The following is a 19,376-nucleotide window of genomic DNA, read 5'->3' as shown; positions in this document are numbered from 1 at the left end:
GTAATACAACTAATTACAACTAAACATAATGTACCATTACCGACGGTAGTAACACTGTTGTAGAAACTAGTCATAGACTTGTGCTAGAGTAGGTGTTCTTCGGTTCCACATGGCAGGCCAGGTGCTCCTGTACTTAAGGGAAGAACAGTTTGTGTGATTGCAGCTTTTCGTCCCAAGTAAAGTGTGTCGTCTTTTTTGACTTGTGCTTTTTGCGATGAGTACATCCAGCAAAGAATACTGCATGTCACAACAGAATGTTTTTTTCTCCATAATTGGACCATATTAAAAAGAAAGCAGGTGGCAGAATCCTCAGGGTGACCCAATATGTTGAAAATCTTCCTAAAAATGAAGGCAACATCTGAGAGCATCCTGAGGAATTCACCCGGACAACCACAGGCCATTTGGCTTTTTTTTGTGTGTGTTTACACTATTTACACAGGATATTTTACTTCCCCTTTAGTTGCGTAAGATATTAAGCACTTGCCAAACAAGAAAATGCACCTTTGAGGATTAATATAACCGATGAGTTAATTCATGAGCTTTTTGAACCCCTGTTTTTCATGTGGAGATTTTTGATGCATGTTTTCAAAACAAGCTTGCACGGAAAACCAGGGACCGCTGGTGTCTGCGTGGCCGGAACTGTCAGCTGAGAGGGATGTGTCCCTTTCGCAGCAGTGGAACGGGAAGGACACGGCCCTGATGGTGACGAGGGTGGTGAACCACAGACGCTTCTCAGCCACGGTCAGCGTGGCCGACACAGCGCAGAGGAGCGTCAGCAAGTACAGATGCGTCATCCGTTCCGACGGTGGATCGGGGGTGTCCAACTACGCCGAGCTGATTGTGAAAGGTAAGGCTGCTAATGGTGGGTATTATCTATCAATCACGGCCCAGCTGGATGCTGCACCAATCATTATCTGTCCGCAAACCCATCATTATCTCTGCCAGCATCACCAGGCTGTTCTCTGCCCCTTAAGAGCTCAAACTTCTCCAGAAAACACACACACACATATATGCTAGTTAAATAACAAAAAAAAGTTGCCTGTACAAAAAAAAGATATCCAATGTACAGTGCATAATTACAACAAAGAAAATGGCACAGATCTCACCGTATAGATACCTTACATGATAAACTCTGTTAGTCTCTTGCTGTTAGTTAAATACTGGCTGCTGTTTCATTGATTTGAGAGGGATTAAACCTGGACATAAATAACAGCTGTGGATGTCAAGGAAGTTCCACAGCTCTCGCATGGAAACCTCCTGGGATTCGTTACTGCATTTCAGCCGATATATTTGGAAGGAGCCAATCAACCAATAAAACGGTCCAATCTGATTCAGCACAAGAAGCCACTTTCACGTAAGAGCGTATTTAATAGCTGGAAATTCTGTATTTTATATCATTATAAAGGGAAGAAAAAATCAGAAAACCAAAATTGGCAATATGGAAAACTGCTCATAATTTCTTTCTTCAAATCTATTATGAGGGTGGCAGTTGAGAAAAATATGCGAAAAGTACTTTGGTAAACATTCACTGGTGGATAAAATTCATGTTAAAATCTGCTGGTCTGCTGGTAGTGGGGGCAGAGGGCTGAGTGAGCCTTGATGCGGGGGGCTGGTTTAGGCTACACTGCAGCCGGATACCTTCACTGGTGTGTTAAATTGGAACCAGATGGGCCCTCGGCAGGGAGGCAGAGAAGGCCGAACAGAGTGAACGGTTAAGTATTTTAATTACAATGCTTGGGTGTTTACTTTTCGGTACATGCAAGGTGGTCTCTTCCGACTGAGTGTGCAGCGGCGCCGTTGGGTTTGGGCAGAGCCGCGCTCGACGCTGTCCTACAGTCTTAAGCATGGCATCCGTCTGCTTTGGCGGTAATCAATATCCGTTTATGGCCTGCACTGCTGGAGCGAGGCTAGATGAAACCAGTTTAGCGCCGCTTATCAATTTTGAGGGATTTCAGAGGGCGTGATTGAAAAACCGCCCGGGAATTGATTTAAGGGGACCCAGCTCTCCCCCTCCGCCGCAGTGAAACGCCATTGGCCAGTGTTCCGCTGCTGCTTATTTACTTCCCGTCGGTGCAGAAGCCTCGGTGGCTGTCGGACGTCAGGAGGAGGTGGATGTGTGGTGGGTCCTGAGGTTAATGAAGCTTTAAAATATGTTCCGCACGAGCCATTGATCTCGGGATTCCATAGCCAAGTCCGGGGCAGGGAATGTAAGTCAAAATGTAAGTGTCCCTGTGTATTTGGGCGTTTCCTGACTGGATCTCCTGCACATCCAAGGGAAGCATGGAGAAAGTCTAGCCCCCCCATGATCTCTGTGGGACAGTGAGAGAGCTTGTCATCTTTTCTCTCCCACCCTCCGTCAAGTAGTTTCATCAGTCTGGCAGCTCAGGTGTTGCCAATCCCAGTCACAGCAAGGTGAGTGGCGGGGGCACAGATAATTCATAATTCACTGTGTCCATGAAGCCAGACAGGAAGTGTGTCTGTGTTGGTGAACATGGCCGTAGGAAGCCGCAGATTCATTAGGGATTAATTAGTGCATCCTGCCCGAAGTCCGTGTACTGTGTCAGCGTTACATAGGCCTGGGAATGTGGGTGAGAGGTGTTTCCAAGGTGTGTATCAGCTGATGTTTGGGGCAGGAGGTTTGGATGTTTTTAATCCAGGAAAGAATGTTTTTGCGTTCAAATTGTGGAGAACACAATGAGGCAGCCTGGGCTGTGGGTGCTGGCGATGTCTGGGATGAGGTCCGACTGTCATCGTTTCACAAGGAAAAGCCGTTTATAAACAAGAAAGGTTAGGGGACGTGGTGGCGGGCATTACACCTTTTTCTGGAGAGATTAAAATGCCGAGTTTTATAAATGAGTCTCTCAGTGATGGACTCCTGGCGCCATTAATAATTACGGCTGATGAAGCGGCAGTCTGGAACAGGTAGGCAGTTACCCACGGATGGGGGTTTCGTTCTGCCAAGGCTGTGCAGAAAGATACACAGATACACACGGTTGTTCCTCTCTCATTGCTCTTCCTGCTATTCCTTACCGCAGGAATAAGTGCACGTCTGCTTTTATGCAGTGCTGCTGTGCTTAGTTTGCTGATTTGAGTCCTGCTGAGGGGGTCTTGCTGTATTACCTTTGAAAGGTACTTGAATTGCTTTGGTGAAATGCCAAGCTTTACAGATCGGTAAAAGTTTTTTATAAACTGTTGCATAAAAGCATCTGTGAAGGAAATTAATGTGAAGCATACGTACCGTAAGGTACACACTGCCCTGACCTGGCTGTGTGTGTGTGTGTGTGTGAGGTTACTGGCCATCCCCATGTCAGCGCACCCTACCTTCCTTTCTGAACCCCAAGAACATCTAGTGAGGCAAATTATTGTCTCTAAATTGTATGAAGTGATGGACTGACAGCCTTGTGCCCTGTATACAGCTTTGGGAAAAATTAAGAGATCACAGCAAAGTTTTTAGTTTCACTCATTTCTCAATTTATGGGTCTGCTTCTCTGTAAAATATGCATTATTTTACAATATCCAGCCCGGCTCTTCCCTGCTTCTCATTGATGAAGAGCTTCTTCCTTACTTTATGGCACCTCAGTCCTGCTTCTAGGAGCTTGTTATGAACTGTCCTAGCAGTGCACTTCACAACACTTAATGTTTCCCATTCTTTTTGAAGGCCACTTGAAGTCATTCTCTGATTCTTTAGCCATTCTTGTAGGCATTAGGCAAGTTGATCGTCATCTCTGGCCGGTTTTTGGTTATTGACAGTGTCTCCTGCTTCATCCTTTTCTTTTGTACTGCTGTCTTAGAAGCTTTGGGCCTGAAAGCAACCTACCACTCAGTGTAACCTTCTGTCAGCTGAACCAAGGTTAAGCCAGGATTTAACAATACGGATTTAAAACAAAAAACATAGAGTGGTCTAAATTTTTTCCACAGCTGTACAGTGATACATCTATTGATGCTAAGTTAGGACACACCATCAGTGATACCTGTCATGTGTGTGTGTGTGTGTGTGTGTGTGTGTGGTCCAGGTATACCTTACCTTGTGGGGACCAAGTGTTATTTTTTTTTTTTACCTTATGGGGACCAGTTTACTGGCAAAAACTAAAAATGCGAAAAACTCTTGTATTGTTTGGTTACTTATGGCTATGGTTAGGGCAGGGTGGGGGTTAAGGTTGTCATAGTTGGCATTAGCATTTTTCCCATAGAAATGAATGAGCGGCCCCCATAAAGATATGATTACATGACTGTGTGTGTGTCACGGGACGTGGTGAGCGAGCGCGGCGGAGAGCGGCGATCGTGCGGAAGGAGCAGGCAGGCAAGCGGGATACGGGGAAAACAGGGTTTTATTAGGGGAAACCGGAGCAGGACGGGAAACAGACATTGACAACATCAATGACGGACAACGCTAACAGGTAAGACCAGGACTTAAAACCAGACAAGACTAATCAAAGTAATCAGATACAGCGGGGTACAATCAGGGAAATACACGTGGGAAGGCAGGGGGCGTGGCACACACGAGGAGCGGACGAGCCGGGCATGACAGTGTGTGTGTGTGTGTGTGTGTGTGTGCTTTGTTTTTTGATTTGATCAGTGTTGATGTGTAGGACATCGACCCTCTCTGGTTCATCCCAAACCAGCCGTCACTCATAATCTTCTCCTCACCTTCATCTCACAGAGACCGGTGAAGGAATAAGAGGGAATAATTCAGGGTGGCCATGATTAATTAATTCCCAGGTAGCGGGCATGTCCAGACTTCAGGGATCACAGAGGATGGACGTTGGTAACAATCCATGACAGTTCATTCCTATTCTCCCAATGGATGACAGTCTCGAAGAAACTGAGGCGATGACCAGGCAAAACCAATCGTAAATGAACTGAAAGGTCCTCGTGGAGGCGAGTCTCTCTCAGCAGTGTCGATGCACAAGGTGGTCCGACCGCAGAGATCTGACAGGTGTGGTCTTACCCCAGGACACATCTGAGCTGTGATTAAAAACGTCTTGAGCCACAAGTTTGAATCCAAAGCCTTTCATCGTTGTTTTTTGAATGCTGAGAGAAATCCCCTTGGTAATGCAATATAATTCTTTTTAATGACAGCTTAACACTTAGGTCTCAGCCTAGGTCTTAAGAACAGGGAATATTCAGATTGTCAAGGTTATGAGATGATTTAATTTGACTGCTCTTCATGAGTCCGCACTGCCCGAGGGAGGAGGGGGCGGGGGGGGGGGGGGGGTTGGTGCTCATAGTGCCATGGACTTTCAATGATCCTGATGAATTCTATGCTGAGCTGGCTGTGGGGCGGGCAGACTAGGGGTGGGAGGAGGAGGGACAGGGTGGGGTAAGGAGGTGTCATGGTGAAGTGAGAGAACCCCCCCCCAGTTATCTACAAGGAGGCAGGGGATTTGGGACTGTGTGGTGGAGATGTGGGAGGGGGGGGCTACAGAGATGGATTATAGCCCCCTAATACTTTAGAGAAAGATAAGCAACACCCAGAGAGTTAACACTTCAAACAGTTTGTGCTGGTTTATTTAGCTCTCTCTGTGCGGTTGTTTATTTATTTCTGTTATTTATCAGCCAGTCCATTGGCCCCTTCTCCACCCCAGCTGCTCTGACCAAACACCACCCCCCTACCCCCCTACGGACCGTCCACATATGTTAATTACTGCTCTGTCTTTGTTTACTGCCCGCGAGCCGCACGTTTGCCGGGTGGAGTGGGGGGGGCGTGTGCAGTGAGGCACCGAGTGGTGACCTCCTTTGAGCCCCACCCTAGAGCGTCTCTGACTGTACCTAGGACCACTGCCTGTTTGCAAAGTGCCTTTTTCATTAAAAATGTTTTTTTTTTTTCTTTTGTAAGTGAGGTTCTGGATTAAGAGACAAACAATTCATCCGCTAGAGGAAGCACACCTCAGTATTCATCTGTAGGCTTCCCCAACAGCCATGACAGAGGGAATACGGGAGCGGTCATGTGACAGTGACAGCTCGGCGGATGGAATGCAAAGGAAGAAGTTCATTTCATTTTTCATTTCACACAACTAGCTTGACCGAGTCCCTTTAAAACAGGATTTGGAGCCCATGAAGACACTGGACGGAGAAGTCCATGCCTGAGAGGATGGTCAAGAAGGCAGACAGTCCTCACAGAAGCCCCTCCAAGATCACCTACACCTGTACTGTCATTTGCCCCACTGGATGGCTAAAGACATTTCCTGGGGAAAATCATACCCCAAAAACAATCCAAAATAAATAAAAAATCTGTAAGAATGCCAGTAACTGGGTAACATTCACTTTAGCGCAGTGCACAGAAAATCCACTGGAGTGTCCATTCTCGACAAACTCAATGAGCTGAAAAATAGGTTTCTGCTGCAATAGTGCTGGGAGCCTCTGTAGGTGTAACGACGTTTTCGCGCTCATATATATATATATATATCTCATGTATATATGTACAGCATATATGTATATAAAATGTATATATATATATATATATATATATATATATATATGTATATATATAATTAGAGCTGTTATATAGCTGTTATATATAATTAGAGCTGTTAAATAAATATTTAATCATGATTAATCGCACAACTGTCCATAGTTAATCACAAATTAATTGCAAATTAAATCATGAATTTATTCAACATTAACTATTAAGGGATTTTTTTCAGGTGTTAATATTCTCATCAATATTACAGTTGGCAAGGCATGATTGCCTTATGCAAATGTATGCATTTACTATTGGAAATCAATTACCAAAAATAAACTACAACAAAGATTGTCCAAAGGTCATCAGAAACCCTTCATCGCTTAAGGAAAACTCAAGCTCAACAACAGGTCGGCACGTTGACCTGCTAAATATCACGTATTACTTCATCATATAACTAAGTATAGATCAGAGGTCGGTAACCTTTTTAAAGCAAAAATCCATTTTATTTCTAAATGTCTGAGCCAAGAATTACAAAGAGCCCCAATGGAAAGAGAAGAGGATTTGAGATACGATTTTTAACGCAATATCGGTATATTTGCGTTTACTGCAAAAACAAAACTTCAAGTAATTACAAAAAATAAAGAAATACAAATTCGGGGCCGGGGGATCGGGTTCTCAGTTCTTTTGGCTCTGCAGTCGTCTGCAGTCTCTCCGCCGCTCGGCTGCCTATGATATGTAATTCGGAGAAAATATAATAATTTTATGAATATCTGGGAAGGCGTGGTGACGATTTACTACGAAACGTATATGAAAGAATTAGGAATCCCAATAAACTTAATAAGCCTACATCCAATCTCGGACACTGAAGAAAATTCCGGAAAGCGTACCATTTGATCACTGACATACTCTTGTAGAGAATGACTTTCAGGAAGATGTAAATTAGTGCGCAACGGACCGCCTCATTCACACATAGCTAAAGAAATACCTAAATGACAAATAATTAAAGAAATTATTTATATTTACGAAAGTATTATCATAATATGTTAAGACATGAAAATGTGAATCGTTCTTAGAAGAGCCGCAGCCTGGTATAGTATTTAAGACTAGATGTACTTCAGTGGTAGCTCATTTCACATGGACAGCAACTGCAAATATGTTTGGTCTTGTCGATGGACCCATCTGACAGAGTTTTGAAGCTCAACCTGCTATTCAAAATATATTTTTCTTTGTTCATTATTTTTCCCGAGCTGCCATCCAACACGAGTTAATGGCAAAGATTTGTAAAGAGGAATACAGACTTATTCTGGTAATTCTTGTCTCACCGTTGCAAATTCCCATTTTACGCTGCGCATCTCCTTCCTTCTCGGCTATCTGCTGTGCCCAGTGGGTTTAATCTGATAGGCTGTGATTGCTGGAGCTTCACAGCAATCCCCAGATTTAAAAACTCCCCTTGGATTGCAGGTGATAAAGACTAAAATTACTAGGCTGGACCAATGTCCTCGTCCCCCCCCCCCCCCAAGCTTGAGTGGTGGGAGATGGTTGTCATACTAAATGTCTGAGCAATGGAAAGCAGCCCCCTGTCTCTGGTCCCTGGAATTGTCCTCATTGTTGCTGGAAAGGATGCCAAACATATTTTGGAAACTTGGAGTCTTCATGGTGAAACACCAAGATTTTAGTTGTTCCAGGAAGATATAGAACAGAAATGGTCCACCCCCCACCTCCCGTTGAGATATTGATTTTCAATTTTCAATCAATTTTCCAATCTTTTCTTTGTGAAACACTGCTCAATAAAATCTGTTACTTTCAGGCTAGGAAATTCGAGACCCTAGAATTATCCCTAAAAAACAATGCAACTAAATATCTTGTAAACATATATTAATTTTCTTTCAGACATTAACCAAGTATAATGGTGGATAATGAGGTTTTAGTTATAGTTTTAAATCATTCTTAAAAGGATTTTATGCAGGAAAAAAAAATCTAACTTGCTTGGCTCAGACCGGCTGCTCAGGTTCAATTGCACACCTGAGTGAAGAATTTTGGTCGAAATTAGCATCAGCCAGGCCAACTGGTGCAATAATTACAGTCGCTAACCATTCATGTGCAACCGAAGCCAACAGCAGCTGGGTACCTGCTGAATGTGGCACGGAATTTCGGCACTTTGCTTTACAGGCTGGTCTCTGGTGGCCCCGTGGCTGTTCTGAGATCAGATGTGCGGATGGTGTTATGGCGTTCCCTGGTACTCTCTCCTGTGGTCTCCCCCTATGTATGAGATCTTTCCCCTCAGCTTGCAGGAAGCCCCCAAAATACCTTGCTAACGTGCTTGAAATGCACATTTCAGAGCTCTGGGACACGTCCAAGCTGCAGCCAGAAGTATTTTGGGTCACATATCAGGCTGAGGTAAACAATAGGACTGTATCTTCTGTCTGTAAAAATACCAGGAGAGAATGAATCAAATTAGTATGCCTGCAGTGGCCTTTTTGAAAAGCCCATGTTAGCCGTAGTGCAAATGGTGTCAGGTTGGTGAATGACACTTTCGAAGGTCCCATCCATGTAGAGGGGTGGGCTGGGTTTGGTGGGCAGAAAGCGTCACTGGGAGATAGTAGTGAAAAAAGATTTCTGGCAAGATGTAACCCACCTCAGGAGGCCCAGAGTGGCAGGGAAACGTGCCTCCTCTGATCTCAGAACAGAAATGGCAGCCTGTCTCACAAAGTAGTAGGCGCTATGATCAACAGCTTCTTGGGTTGAGTCCTCCTCTGGCCTGCGACCTGCCCTTGCAGGAGACATGGCACGTCGCCAATGATAAGCCAGCCGGCAGGTGGCACGTTGCTCTGATCTGTTGCGAGTCATGTCTATTGGCGCTCGCAGGGTAAATGTCAGCTTTACCTGCATGGAACGTAATACACTGGCTGGAACACTGAGCCATGGTACATATTTCTGGTTATAGCCTGGGAACTACGGGTTCCTAGAAGTATCATGGACAGTCCAACATCCAGATGATGCATCATGGTAGAAATGCAGTACAGAAATGCAAGTACTGTAAGAAAAAGCCTGATCTTAATCTAGCTGACTAGCGATGTAAGAATTGCATGTACACAACATGTGATGTTGCTATTAATATAGCACATCGTCCAGCTTACAGTAAGATACTACATTAATTTTTTAGAAATCTGTACAGAATACCCCGCCTCGAGGTGTGATATCATTTGGCGGCGGTAACAGTTTTTACACCAGTGGAAAACCAACACCTTGAAGTACTGTACTTTTGGTACTTTCTTGAAGTACCAAAGGTACGGTGCCTGGTGCAGTGGGAGACGGCCCCTTCTGTCTCCGTCAGAATGCCCTGTGCTTGTGTCTAACTCAATTTTCACACCCCAACTGTAGCCGTGTCATTTTAAAACACCACTTAATATTCCCATTAGTAGTAAATCTCATTTTCTGGAATTGACGTTCCAGGCCATTGCATTGCCATTGTGTTTCGGCGACCCGGCTTTGACGCGAGGGGGAAGCGACCTGCAATCGGCCCTTTGAAACGCCACAGGAAATTTGCATGAGATTGATGCTGCGTGTGTTGGCGCTGGGCAGAATCCCCAAGCAGAGTCAGATAAGTGACTTAATCACAAGGGACTTCAACTCGATGACAAAAAAATAATTTGAGGATCGTGTTTGGGGAACAACAGTTGTGTTCTGGTGCATTACTGGTGCTGCACAAAGTGAAATGTTTTCATTTCGGCCATTACAAGAAGCAGGAGGTTCAGTGACTTTAGTGAAAACCCGATAGCTAAATCATCTGGAGAACACAGGGAAGTGTCCACTTATCTTTCTGATCTACCAAGTCTGTAATATTTGTCTTAAAAAACATTTCTGCGGTATATTACTATTTTATATGAACCTTTTCTTCTGATTATATATTGGTGCATTAGGCTGTTGTACATGTATGTGTTTGACAGGTATGTTCTGTGTGATTCAGAACAACCGCCAAGCAGCAACATCTGAATCTCTGATGTCTCCCCCCCCAGCCCCACCGACTCCCATCGCCCCCCCTGAACTGCTTGCAGTGGGCGCCACCTACCTGTGGATCAAGCCCAATGCCAACTCCATCATCGGCGATGGGCCCATCATCCTGAAGGAAGTGGAATACCGCACCACCACCGGAAACTGGGCCGAGACCCACATCGTGGATGCCCCCACCTACAAGCTGTGGCACCTGGACCCTGATGTGGAGTATGAGATCAAAGTCCTGCTGACCCGACCCGGTGAGGGTGGTACTGGCCCACCTGGACCCCCCCTTATCACCCGGACAAAGTGTGCAGGTAAGGACCCGTAGGTGGAACTGGAAAATGTCACCCATTCGTCGCCCCCACAAAAGTACTTTTCCAAATCCTGAACGTTCGCAGACAGATCACTGCAATGCAGTAATACTAGATGCTCACATGACAGATGTGACAATTGAAATCTACAGAAACTTCTGTCCATAGTCCCATCGGATTCCAGAACATTCCAGAATCCCCTGTGCGGCCCATATCTTACATCTCAGTAGTTGATTCTCTCATAACTTTGCTCTCTGCCACATCCTCCAATTAAGGTAAGCAGGGCCGATAGATGGATATGACTATTTGAATAAGAAAATGTCTCGCTAATTAGAAGCCCCTGTGAGCAATGTGCGCTCAGCAAACAGAATGATAATTGATCATCGGAAATTTGCAGGAAGTGGGAAAGGCTGCGGACGTGCGTCGGGAGCAATTTTGTATTGTAATTATTTACACAGTGGGTAAAGACGCTGGGGAAAGGCAGGCTTCATCTCACAAACTGACAAATACAGGGACAGGACGTGCGCTGAATAGGCGTCGTCCCTGATGGGAATGGTAATCGAGCAGAGCAGGTGAGCCCCCCCCCCCCATCCCTGCCCCCGAGAGGCTCCCATCCATCGGGTGGAAAATGTGTCGGAGTCTATGGGCTTTTTCTGTGTGAGTGCAGGCGGTTAGCTCCATGGAAACACCCCCCCCCCCCAAGTGTAACTATCCCATCCTGCCTTGCATGTTGTGCTGATGAACATGAGGAAAAAAAAAAAGGATTTTAAAAATGACGTTGTAAGGGGTTTGGGGACTTTGAGAGTAATTTGGGAAGCCGAAGTCGCTATAGAAAGCAGTGCGAGGACAGAGATGGACGAAGGGTGCGTGCGTTTGGAGACGGAATGCTGGAGCCTGTTGTGACCTTTCGGAGTGGGAATCGGCTGGCCAGGCAATGTGGCCCCTCTGCTCAACTTCTGAGCCCCCTCCCCCAGCGCTATGCAGGTGTGTCTGCTGGGGAAGCAGGTATGGCCATTAGCCCCGTGTCGTGTTAGCACACCCTGTTGAGTGGGAGCGGCATGATGGAGAGCGTCACCTGTGGGTCGCACAGACATCGCTCACAAAGGTGTCTCATTTGTTCATAGATACCAGATGTAGATGTCCACTGTAAAATCCTTCTTTAGGCCTGCTTTTGAATGATGTTGCAACATCCATTTGTGGAGCCCATAATCTACACTGCAAGGTTTTTGATTGGTTGCATGACCTGCCTTTCAAGGCCATATTTCTCCAATCACAACAGAAACTGCAAACTAACCTAAACAGCTGCTGTTGTTCTCCTTGTTATTCAGTATGTACATATCCCTGCCATGGCAAAACAACCTCTCCCGGTAATACAGCTCACTCATTTAGCTGACCCTTTTATCCAAAGTGACATACACTTGAGAAATCATGGTCAACCAGTCCCTGGGGCAATTGGGGGTTAAGGGTCTTGCTCCTGGATCTAATGGTGAAAGTGCTCTTGCCAATCTTGGGATTTGAACTGGCAACCTTCCGGTCACAGGCACAGTGTCTCAGCCCACAGAGCCACGCACTGTCCCCCGCAGTGTGGAATTTGAAGAACACATAGCCGTAGTATAACGATCACACCTTTGTGATAAAAGTCAGTATAATAACAGTGTCACCCGCAGTGAAATATGGCTGCCATAATGCGAGTCAGACCGGGCTTAATACGCCTCGGGTTAAACTGAAGATGGAAGACGACATATATGTAGGAGCCCCGCTGCACCGTCTGCTGATGGACTGCAGAGGCTCGCTGGGAAGCACTTGCCTGTTTTCATCATGTCAGACATCGGCGGGCGGCGTGGCCGGGGGGGGGGGGGGGGGGGGGTACGGGGTATGGGGATGGAGGTGAAGCGGAGGAGAGACATGTGCCAGTGTGAAGCTGCGCAGGAAGAACATGTGTTCTTCCCCAAGCAGCGGAGGTGTGTGGCTGTCAGCCGCGCTAAGGGGGTGCGAGCGGATTAGAGTCGGCAGGCGCGTCCCGCTTCTGGCTGGAAGGGGGGAGGGTGTCAGTCGCTGTTCATCAGCCTGTTTGGCAGTTGTAGCGCCACCTGAACAGCAGTGGGGGTCACTCTGCCCTTGGACTCAGTCCAACTGTCTGCCGTCGCCCATGAAGGAGACGGGCGAAGGCCCTGCTCTCCATCCCAAGCAGTCTGGGTGCGCGTCACTGAGCATGTGCGCTGCTCTTCCATCCATTCGCGGAGGCTGTTTACCCAGGGGTCGTCTGCTCCTTATCCCGCAATGCGTAGGTCGGGCTGCAACCTGGCTGGCTGCATCATTCGTCTCCTTTCTTATTTTCTATCCTTTGAAGAGGATCCATCTATTTTCAATGACTCCCCGGCTGCTGTGGGTCATTGTGATCTGGATGGCGACGAGAACATTGTCCGGGCACCATTTGCTGTGAAGGGACACCAGCGATTCCAAGTTTGCAGTGTAATCTGTTCTTTAAAAGGAGTAAGAAGCGGAGGTCCTTGAAGGGCACATGGTGCTGCATTAAAAACCCTTTTGCACAAGATTCAGAAATCCCACATGGCGTGTCATATAGCGAGATGTTTTTTGGCGGAACAGATTCTGTATATTTGGAACCCCACTGCCTCGCACTCTACCTTAAACATATCTCTTAAAAACATTGTTTAAAAAATGCTAGAGTCTGACTTAATTACGCAGGGTTCATTTGCTACCCATGACCCTTTACTGGATAGACAGCTAGGCGATGGATGGTCTGCTCCTTGAGCTTGTTTGGAATAGCTGCCCTTGCAGGCTTATACAGGCTAACAGGTCACATTTAATTGTTAAACCTGCTTGAGCGTCTGACTGTTGGAAACCACTGAACAGTGTATTTCTTTCAAACTTGGCTGGATGACGGCCGGCTAATGTGACAGCTATCCGTCACTAAACAGGAGAGGCTGAGGACGCAGCGTTCCCTGTCTCGGCATCCCATAATGTCCCCCGTCATTCTTTGGCTGACACAGTTTCTCAGCTCATACCCACAGCACCCAGGATTTGTTAGAAGGGGGAATGATTTTTTTTTTCTTGAGCATAAATGATCTATAGACCTCAGACTCTCACTTGGTTCTCAAACTAAACAGGATTTATTATTATTGTCCTACCCCACAGTTTGTAATAAATCTCTTTCACTTGTGTGAGCCTGAAGATGAAGGAAATAATATGTTATGAGTTCTGTGCTTCTGGGCCCCCCCCCCCCCCGAGTTCTGGTCGCCTTGTAATAAGTCGGTGATACCTCTGATCGACTTATTGCCCTAAAGAGTCATAGCCACCTCTCTGGAATTAATGTGTCGTGTTTGTTGCTGAGACCTAGATTTAACTTTGCATCAGATGAAGATATCTGGGATATACACACACACACGTACATACACACACACACACGCACACACACATGTAGGGTATACCTATCCTTATGGGGACCGCTCATTCACTTCCATGGGAAAAATGCTAACGCTAACTATGACAACCTTAACCCCCACCCTGCCCTAACCATAACCATAAGTAACCAAGCAAAATACAAGAGTTTTTGCATTTTTATAAAATAGAGTTTTCCTTTATGGGGACCAGGAAACCAGTCCCCATAAGGGGAAAAAAACTGATATTTATCAGTTTACAAGGCTAGGTATACCTGCTTGCACACACACACACACACACACACATATGTATGCAAGTGTGTTTATTTATATATAATTCTATTTTTCCCCTGGGGACATTTTTAATAGTATTTCATGCATTTGAATATATATTATTTCATATCCTTGCAAGGGTTTATCCAAGAGCAACATATTGTTGGTCTTCTTGTTTTCGCCAGTGTAAAATTTAGATAAAAAATGAAGAAATAGGCGGCTTTGCCTCACGTGTTTTCTGTTTCGCCTTGTACTTCACGTCCGTGATTTACTGCGCTCTACTATTCAGATTCTGGCTCGGAATGAAGACTTCAGTAGTAACTTCTAATTGACGGTCTCAGGTGCATGGCGGAAAAAATAAATAAATAAATAAATAAATAAATATGCTTCAGTGTTCAAAAGGCGTGAAATTTTCAACGGATGATTATCTGTTTTTAAGTTACTTCCCCATCGCTGGATATCTTGATACCCCATGGATTGTTCATCTTCCCTGTAAGATAGACAGAGACTAATGGAGAAGTGATAATATGTAATTTAGAGGTAGTTCTCTCGCGCTCGCCGAGATAAAGCCGCCTTTAGATGTACTGTATTGCTTTATAAAATACTTCTTCTTAGTTATACAGCTAAGCATGTGGAGAGATATACCAGGTCCTGTCCTTATGTACGCATCCGGAATGATACTTTTGGAATTATTGCACTTGAATGTGGCACTAAAGATATTCCAGTTCAAATAAATGTCACCCACCAGAAACAGGAATGAATGCTGAATTAAATGATCGTAGGTAAAAAAGCCACCGAACACCAGTGTTTTTTTCCTCTTTTTTTACGCCCCTCTGCCCTTGCTCTCAGAGAAACATCCCATGTGGAAATGGCAATTATTTGTACAAATGATTCCCTGCTGGCCAGAAATCAGAGGATCCTTCCTTAGGCCGACTTTTCATTTCCAAACACCCTGTGAGACGTCTGCTTGCCTACCAGACCATCCATGTCCTGCTGACATCCTCCCCGGTCAAAAGGAATGGAAATAAAGGTCCCATTTGTGGTTGCTAATTACCCCGTTTTTCTATTAAGCCAATTAAATTGGAAATTACTGGGGTTTTTTGTGTTTTAATTTCAGTACCATTAAATTGAAAAATAGACGTGGGTGAGATCAGCCAACCCCAAATGGTCCCCCGGGTTTGGAGTATGTTTTCCTGGCTTTGGGTCCTCATAGGTTCTGCCTCTTTGGCTTCAAGGTCAGAAATTCAGGCCATCTGAGCGGCGTGTATGTTCCCGCACTGGGGGGGGGCTTGATATCCCCCCTGGTGCTGGTGTGTGTACTTCATGCTTTTCAGAGGAAAGAACATGCATTTTTGATCCAAGACCTTTCTTGGGGTTGACGCAGCCTCCGCACATCTACTGCAGGGTGTTTCCTACTAATCGAACCTCGCCACGCGAAATTACCTTCTTGAGGTCTTCTGTGGTCATGGCTGATAGTTCGTTTGTGTTAATCTCTCACGGCTCCGTTCGAAGTCAACCTCAGTCTGCCGTGCTCTGCTTCAGCCTTGCTTTTATGATATCTCCTCCTTTTCTAGTGCTCAAACAAGAACATGCAGCTCTATGCCTGTTCAGAAAGGCAGTGCTGCGTTTGTGAGAATGTTTTTCTGCCTGTTTAGGGGAATTCTGAGGATCCCTTGTGTAATTCATATCATCCAATTTTGAGAAATATTTTTTGCTTCCATTGGCAATTCCTTTCTGTGAAATGTCTAACAATGCATGACAGTCTAAATAAGGATTTAACACAGACTGATTGAATTTGATGAATTCCACTGATTGAGACAAGATTAAGGACATTCACATTTATATAATCCATATAATAGTAGCTGTGCATTTTTGTAGAGGATTTAAATGCTGCCACTGTGTACATTTAAACAAAGAATTCAAAGGCACATAAACATATTTAGATAATCAAATCTTGAAGGCATGAAAGAGTAGGACCATGTAAACAATATTTGACTTTAAGATGTAACTACGGAGCCAATAAAATATTATAATCTTTTTTTGTTGTTGTTGTTGTTATAAAGGAATGAACAATCTGGCTTGGAAGGTCAATGCAGGAATCCCCTGTGGCTTGTAGGTTTTATTAGTAAGTACTTTGTGAGGTGATATTTATTTAAAAAAGTTTTAAGAAGATTGTAACCTTGTTAAACCAGCCCTTGGGGCTGCGTGGTACATAGGTTATTGCTTACTGGGCTTCCTGTGATTTCACTCAGAGGAGAAATACATCAACAGTAACTAGCATGGGGAGGTTAGGGTTCACTGTTAGTTCCAAATACGTGAATGTTAACCTTCTCTCCCGTAAACTGCACATTTTTAAGCTCCATGAGCATATTTAGCTCTGAGGTCCACGACACACTTGTAGTTTAAAAGAAACTGCCAGGCATGCATAATTTCATGAGAAATGAAATTGTTTAAAACAATATTTCATATTGAAGGTATCGTGGATTTGCCATAACAACCCAGACTATTTGTTTTGTGTATATTCAAAAACAAACATTCTGCATCAAGTCATGCTTTTTTCTGCATGAGTGATTCATGTGAAACCAGAGGGAAAATGGAGCAACGTCATATGAGCATGATTGTTACGGAATCATGGAAGTGGATGTCATTCTTATAGGGATTAGTGGTGTCATGAAGAAGGTGAATTCTGCTATACCTCATATATAATAATATATTACTAAAGGATAACTGAGAAATTAATATTTCAAGGGGCTGCATGGTGGTGCAGAGGTTAGCACTGTTGCCTCACACCCGGGTTCGAGTCTCCGCCTGGGTCACATGTGTGCGGAGTTTGCATGTTCTCCCCATGTCCTCGTAGGGTTGCCTCCGGGTACTCCGGTTTCCCCCCCACAGTCCAAAAACATGCTGAGGCTAATTGGAGTTACTAAATTACCCATAGCAGTGCATGTGTGCGTGAATGGTGTGTGAGTGTGCCCTGCGATGGGCTGGCCCCCCATCCTGGGTTGTTCCCTGCCTCGTACCCATTGCTTCCAGGATAGGCTCCGGATCCCCCACGACCCAGAAGGATAAGCGGTTTGGAAACTGGATGGATGGATGAATATTTCAGTGTGAAAAGTACACAGTTTCATTACAAATGAACACTGAATGACTGTAGGCACCTGTGTTATCAAGTTGTCATTGTCAAGTTGAAACTATGGTATCTCCAGTTTTATGGTTGTCTATTGTAGTGTGTCCCTCATCACGAACTGCCTCTTAGCTCTGCATTTGTTCTCCCCATCTGAAAACTTTGCCTCTTATGTGGTGCCGTCCGAAAACACCATGTCAACTGTGCTACCTTTGAGTAGGGACCTCCATGACACCATTGCCGCCAGACGACGCACTTTCCTGCCTAATTGAGGCTGGCCTGCCTCCGCGAACGAGCCTGTATCGCAGGCCCTGGCCGTTCTGGAGGTGAATTCAGGTACAGCAATCCAGGCGGTGTTAGATTCTGCAGACGTGATAGGAAGTCTTTTATCTCACAGGCACAAAGAGTCATTCTGATAGCCTCGCGGTGCACCTCGCCCCTGATGAATAATGGGTCTTTATTAGAGGAAATGTTTTCTAATTTGGTCTCAAATACGTCGCCTTACTCTGGTCCTTTGTCCTGAAACTCTCAGAACCCAATTTCTGGTTCATTAGAGCCGTGAAAAGTCCGGCGACCGGAGTGTGTCTCATTTAGAATGAGGCCTTGCAAATTGCAATGCTTAATGGCCTAATTTTCTGAGAAATCGGGTACATCAATAACAGGCTGTAACGCTGTTTCTGTCAGTGTTGGAAGAAAAGGGCCTCGGTTTAATGTAATATACTGATACCAAATAGATAAACCAAACTGAGGATTCATTATTAAAAAAAAAAAAAAAAAAAAAAACAGAATATCATTTGTGTTAAAGGTAAATTAAAACGTAAAAAATGTTTTTCCCCACCTAATGTTTTTTAGGGCCGCGTATTGGGTTCATTGTGTTTGCAGCGAATGCTGATGCAAACACGCGATGCTCTTCTCATGCTGTGAATTTGAACCTGTTCTGTTTAAAAGGGCATGACCCTTGGGGGACAGGAAGCTAGATAAACAAAACGGAGGCGATTTCTTTGGAAGGTGTCCATTAGCCTCTAAAACTGCAAAGGACAACATACAGCACATTGCCATGAATCAACGGATTAGATAATTGCCTTGAACAAAATGGTATTTTGGCCCCGTTTCTCTGAGTCTATTTTATTGTTATTATTTTTTGGCAAATCAGTGAATACATTTATTTTTGAAAGACTAATGGAAGTCTTGCATGCAGTTTTTGTCCACTTACGTATGGGAGCCTATTTAGCATTTAATGCACAGCCTGGGCGTGTCAGCGCCCTCTAGCCTCCGCATCGGGTGTTAAGTGCTCCTCTCGCGAACCACGCTTAGGGTGATGGTGGGATGGCGACTCCCGCGGGCCGTCGATTTATGTCACCGAGGATAAAAGGCCGTCTCGTAGCTGACGGCTAAATGTCTTCTATGCGGGGTGATCAAAGGGGACTCCGCGGAAGGCACTTTCGGAACTCCCGGAGAAAAGAGGATGGAGCGGCATACGGATTTTCTCACCTGTGGTTGGTCTGTCCTGTCTGTGGGAGTGGGGGGGGCAGCATCTGGGTGGAGCGTCATGGCGTCTTCCATTTGCTGATGTTATCGAAGTTCTGCTGATGCTGGAAAAATGAACATTAACACTTCTCACTGAAATGTTTCCTTTAATTCGAACATATTGTGAGTATGACAGTGGCTCCACACGGGAACTGTAACGCCTCAGGCTTCTGGCACTGGGGGCTTGCTTCCCGCCCCCGCTCTGCGTGTCTGCAGTTCACATGCTCTCCCATGTCGCACGGGGACTTCTGCTTTGCAGTTAGGCTAATGGCAATGTGCTGTACTGGGATCCCCTGCATGTGCCCTGTGCTGGACTGGGATCCCCTCCATGTGCCCTGTGCTGG

At 45.2% G+C, this 19,376-nt stretch overlaps 1 protein-coding gene across 12 annotated transcripts in view; it reads left to right on the top strand.

Moving 5' to 3' along the window:
- Window positions 1-19,376, top strand: part of ptprt (protein tyrosine phosphatase receptor type T) — a 210,948-nt gene that overhangs the window by 77,702 nt on the left and 113,870 nt on the right. For all 12 annotated transcript variants that reach the window (XM_049023370.1, XM_049023373.1, XM_049023371.1 and 9 more), the window contains exons 6-7: window positions 673-847; window positions 10,420-10,713. In XM_049023370.1, the coding sequence (XP_048879327.1) occupies window positions 673-847; window positions 10,420-10,713 (469 nt within the window). The remainder of the gene's footprint in view (window positions 1-672; window positions 848-10,419; window positions 10,714-19,376) is intronic.

Source organism: Brienomyrus brachyistius, chromosome 8 (assembly GCF_023856365.1).
Source record: "Brienomyrus brachyistius isolate T26 chromosome 8, BBRACH_0.4, whole genome shotgun sequence".
NCBI classification, from domain to species: Eukaryota; Metazoa; Chordata; class Actinopteri; order Osteoglossiformes; family Mormyridae; genus Brienomyrus; species Brienomyrus brachyistius.
This window is presented reverse-complemented; position numbering and strand designations above follow the sequence as displayed.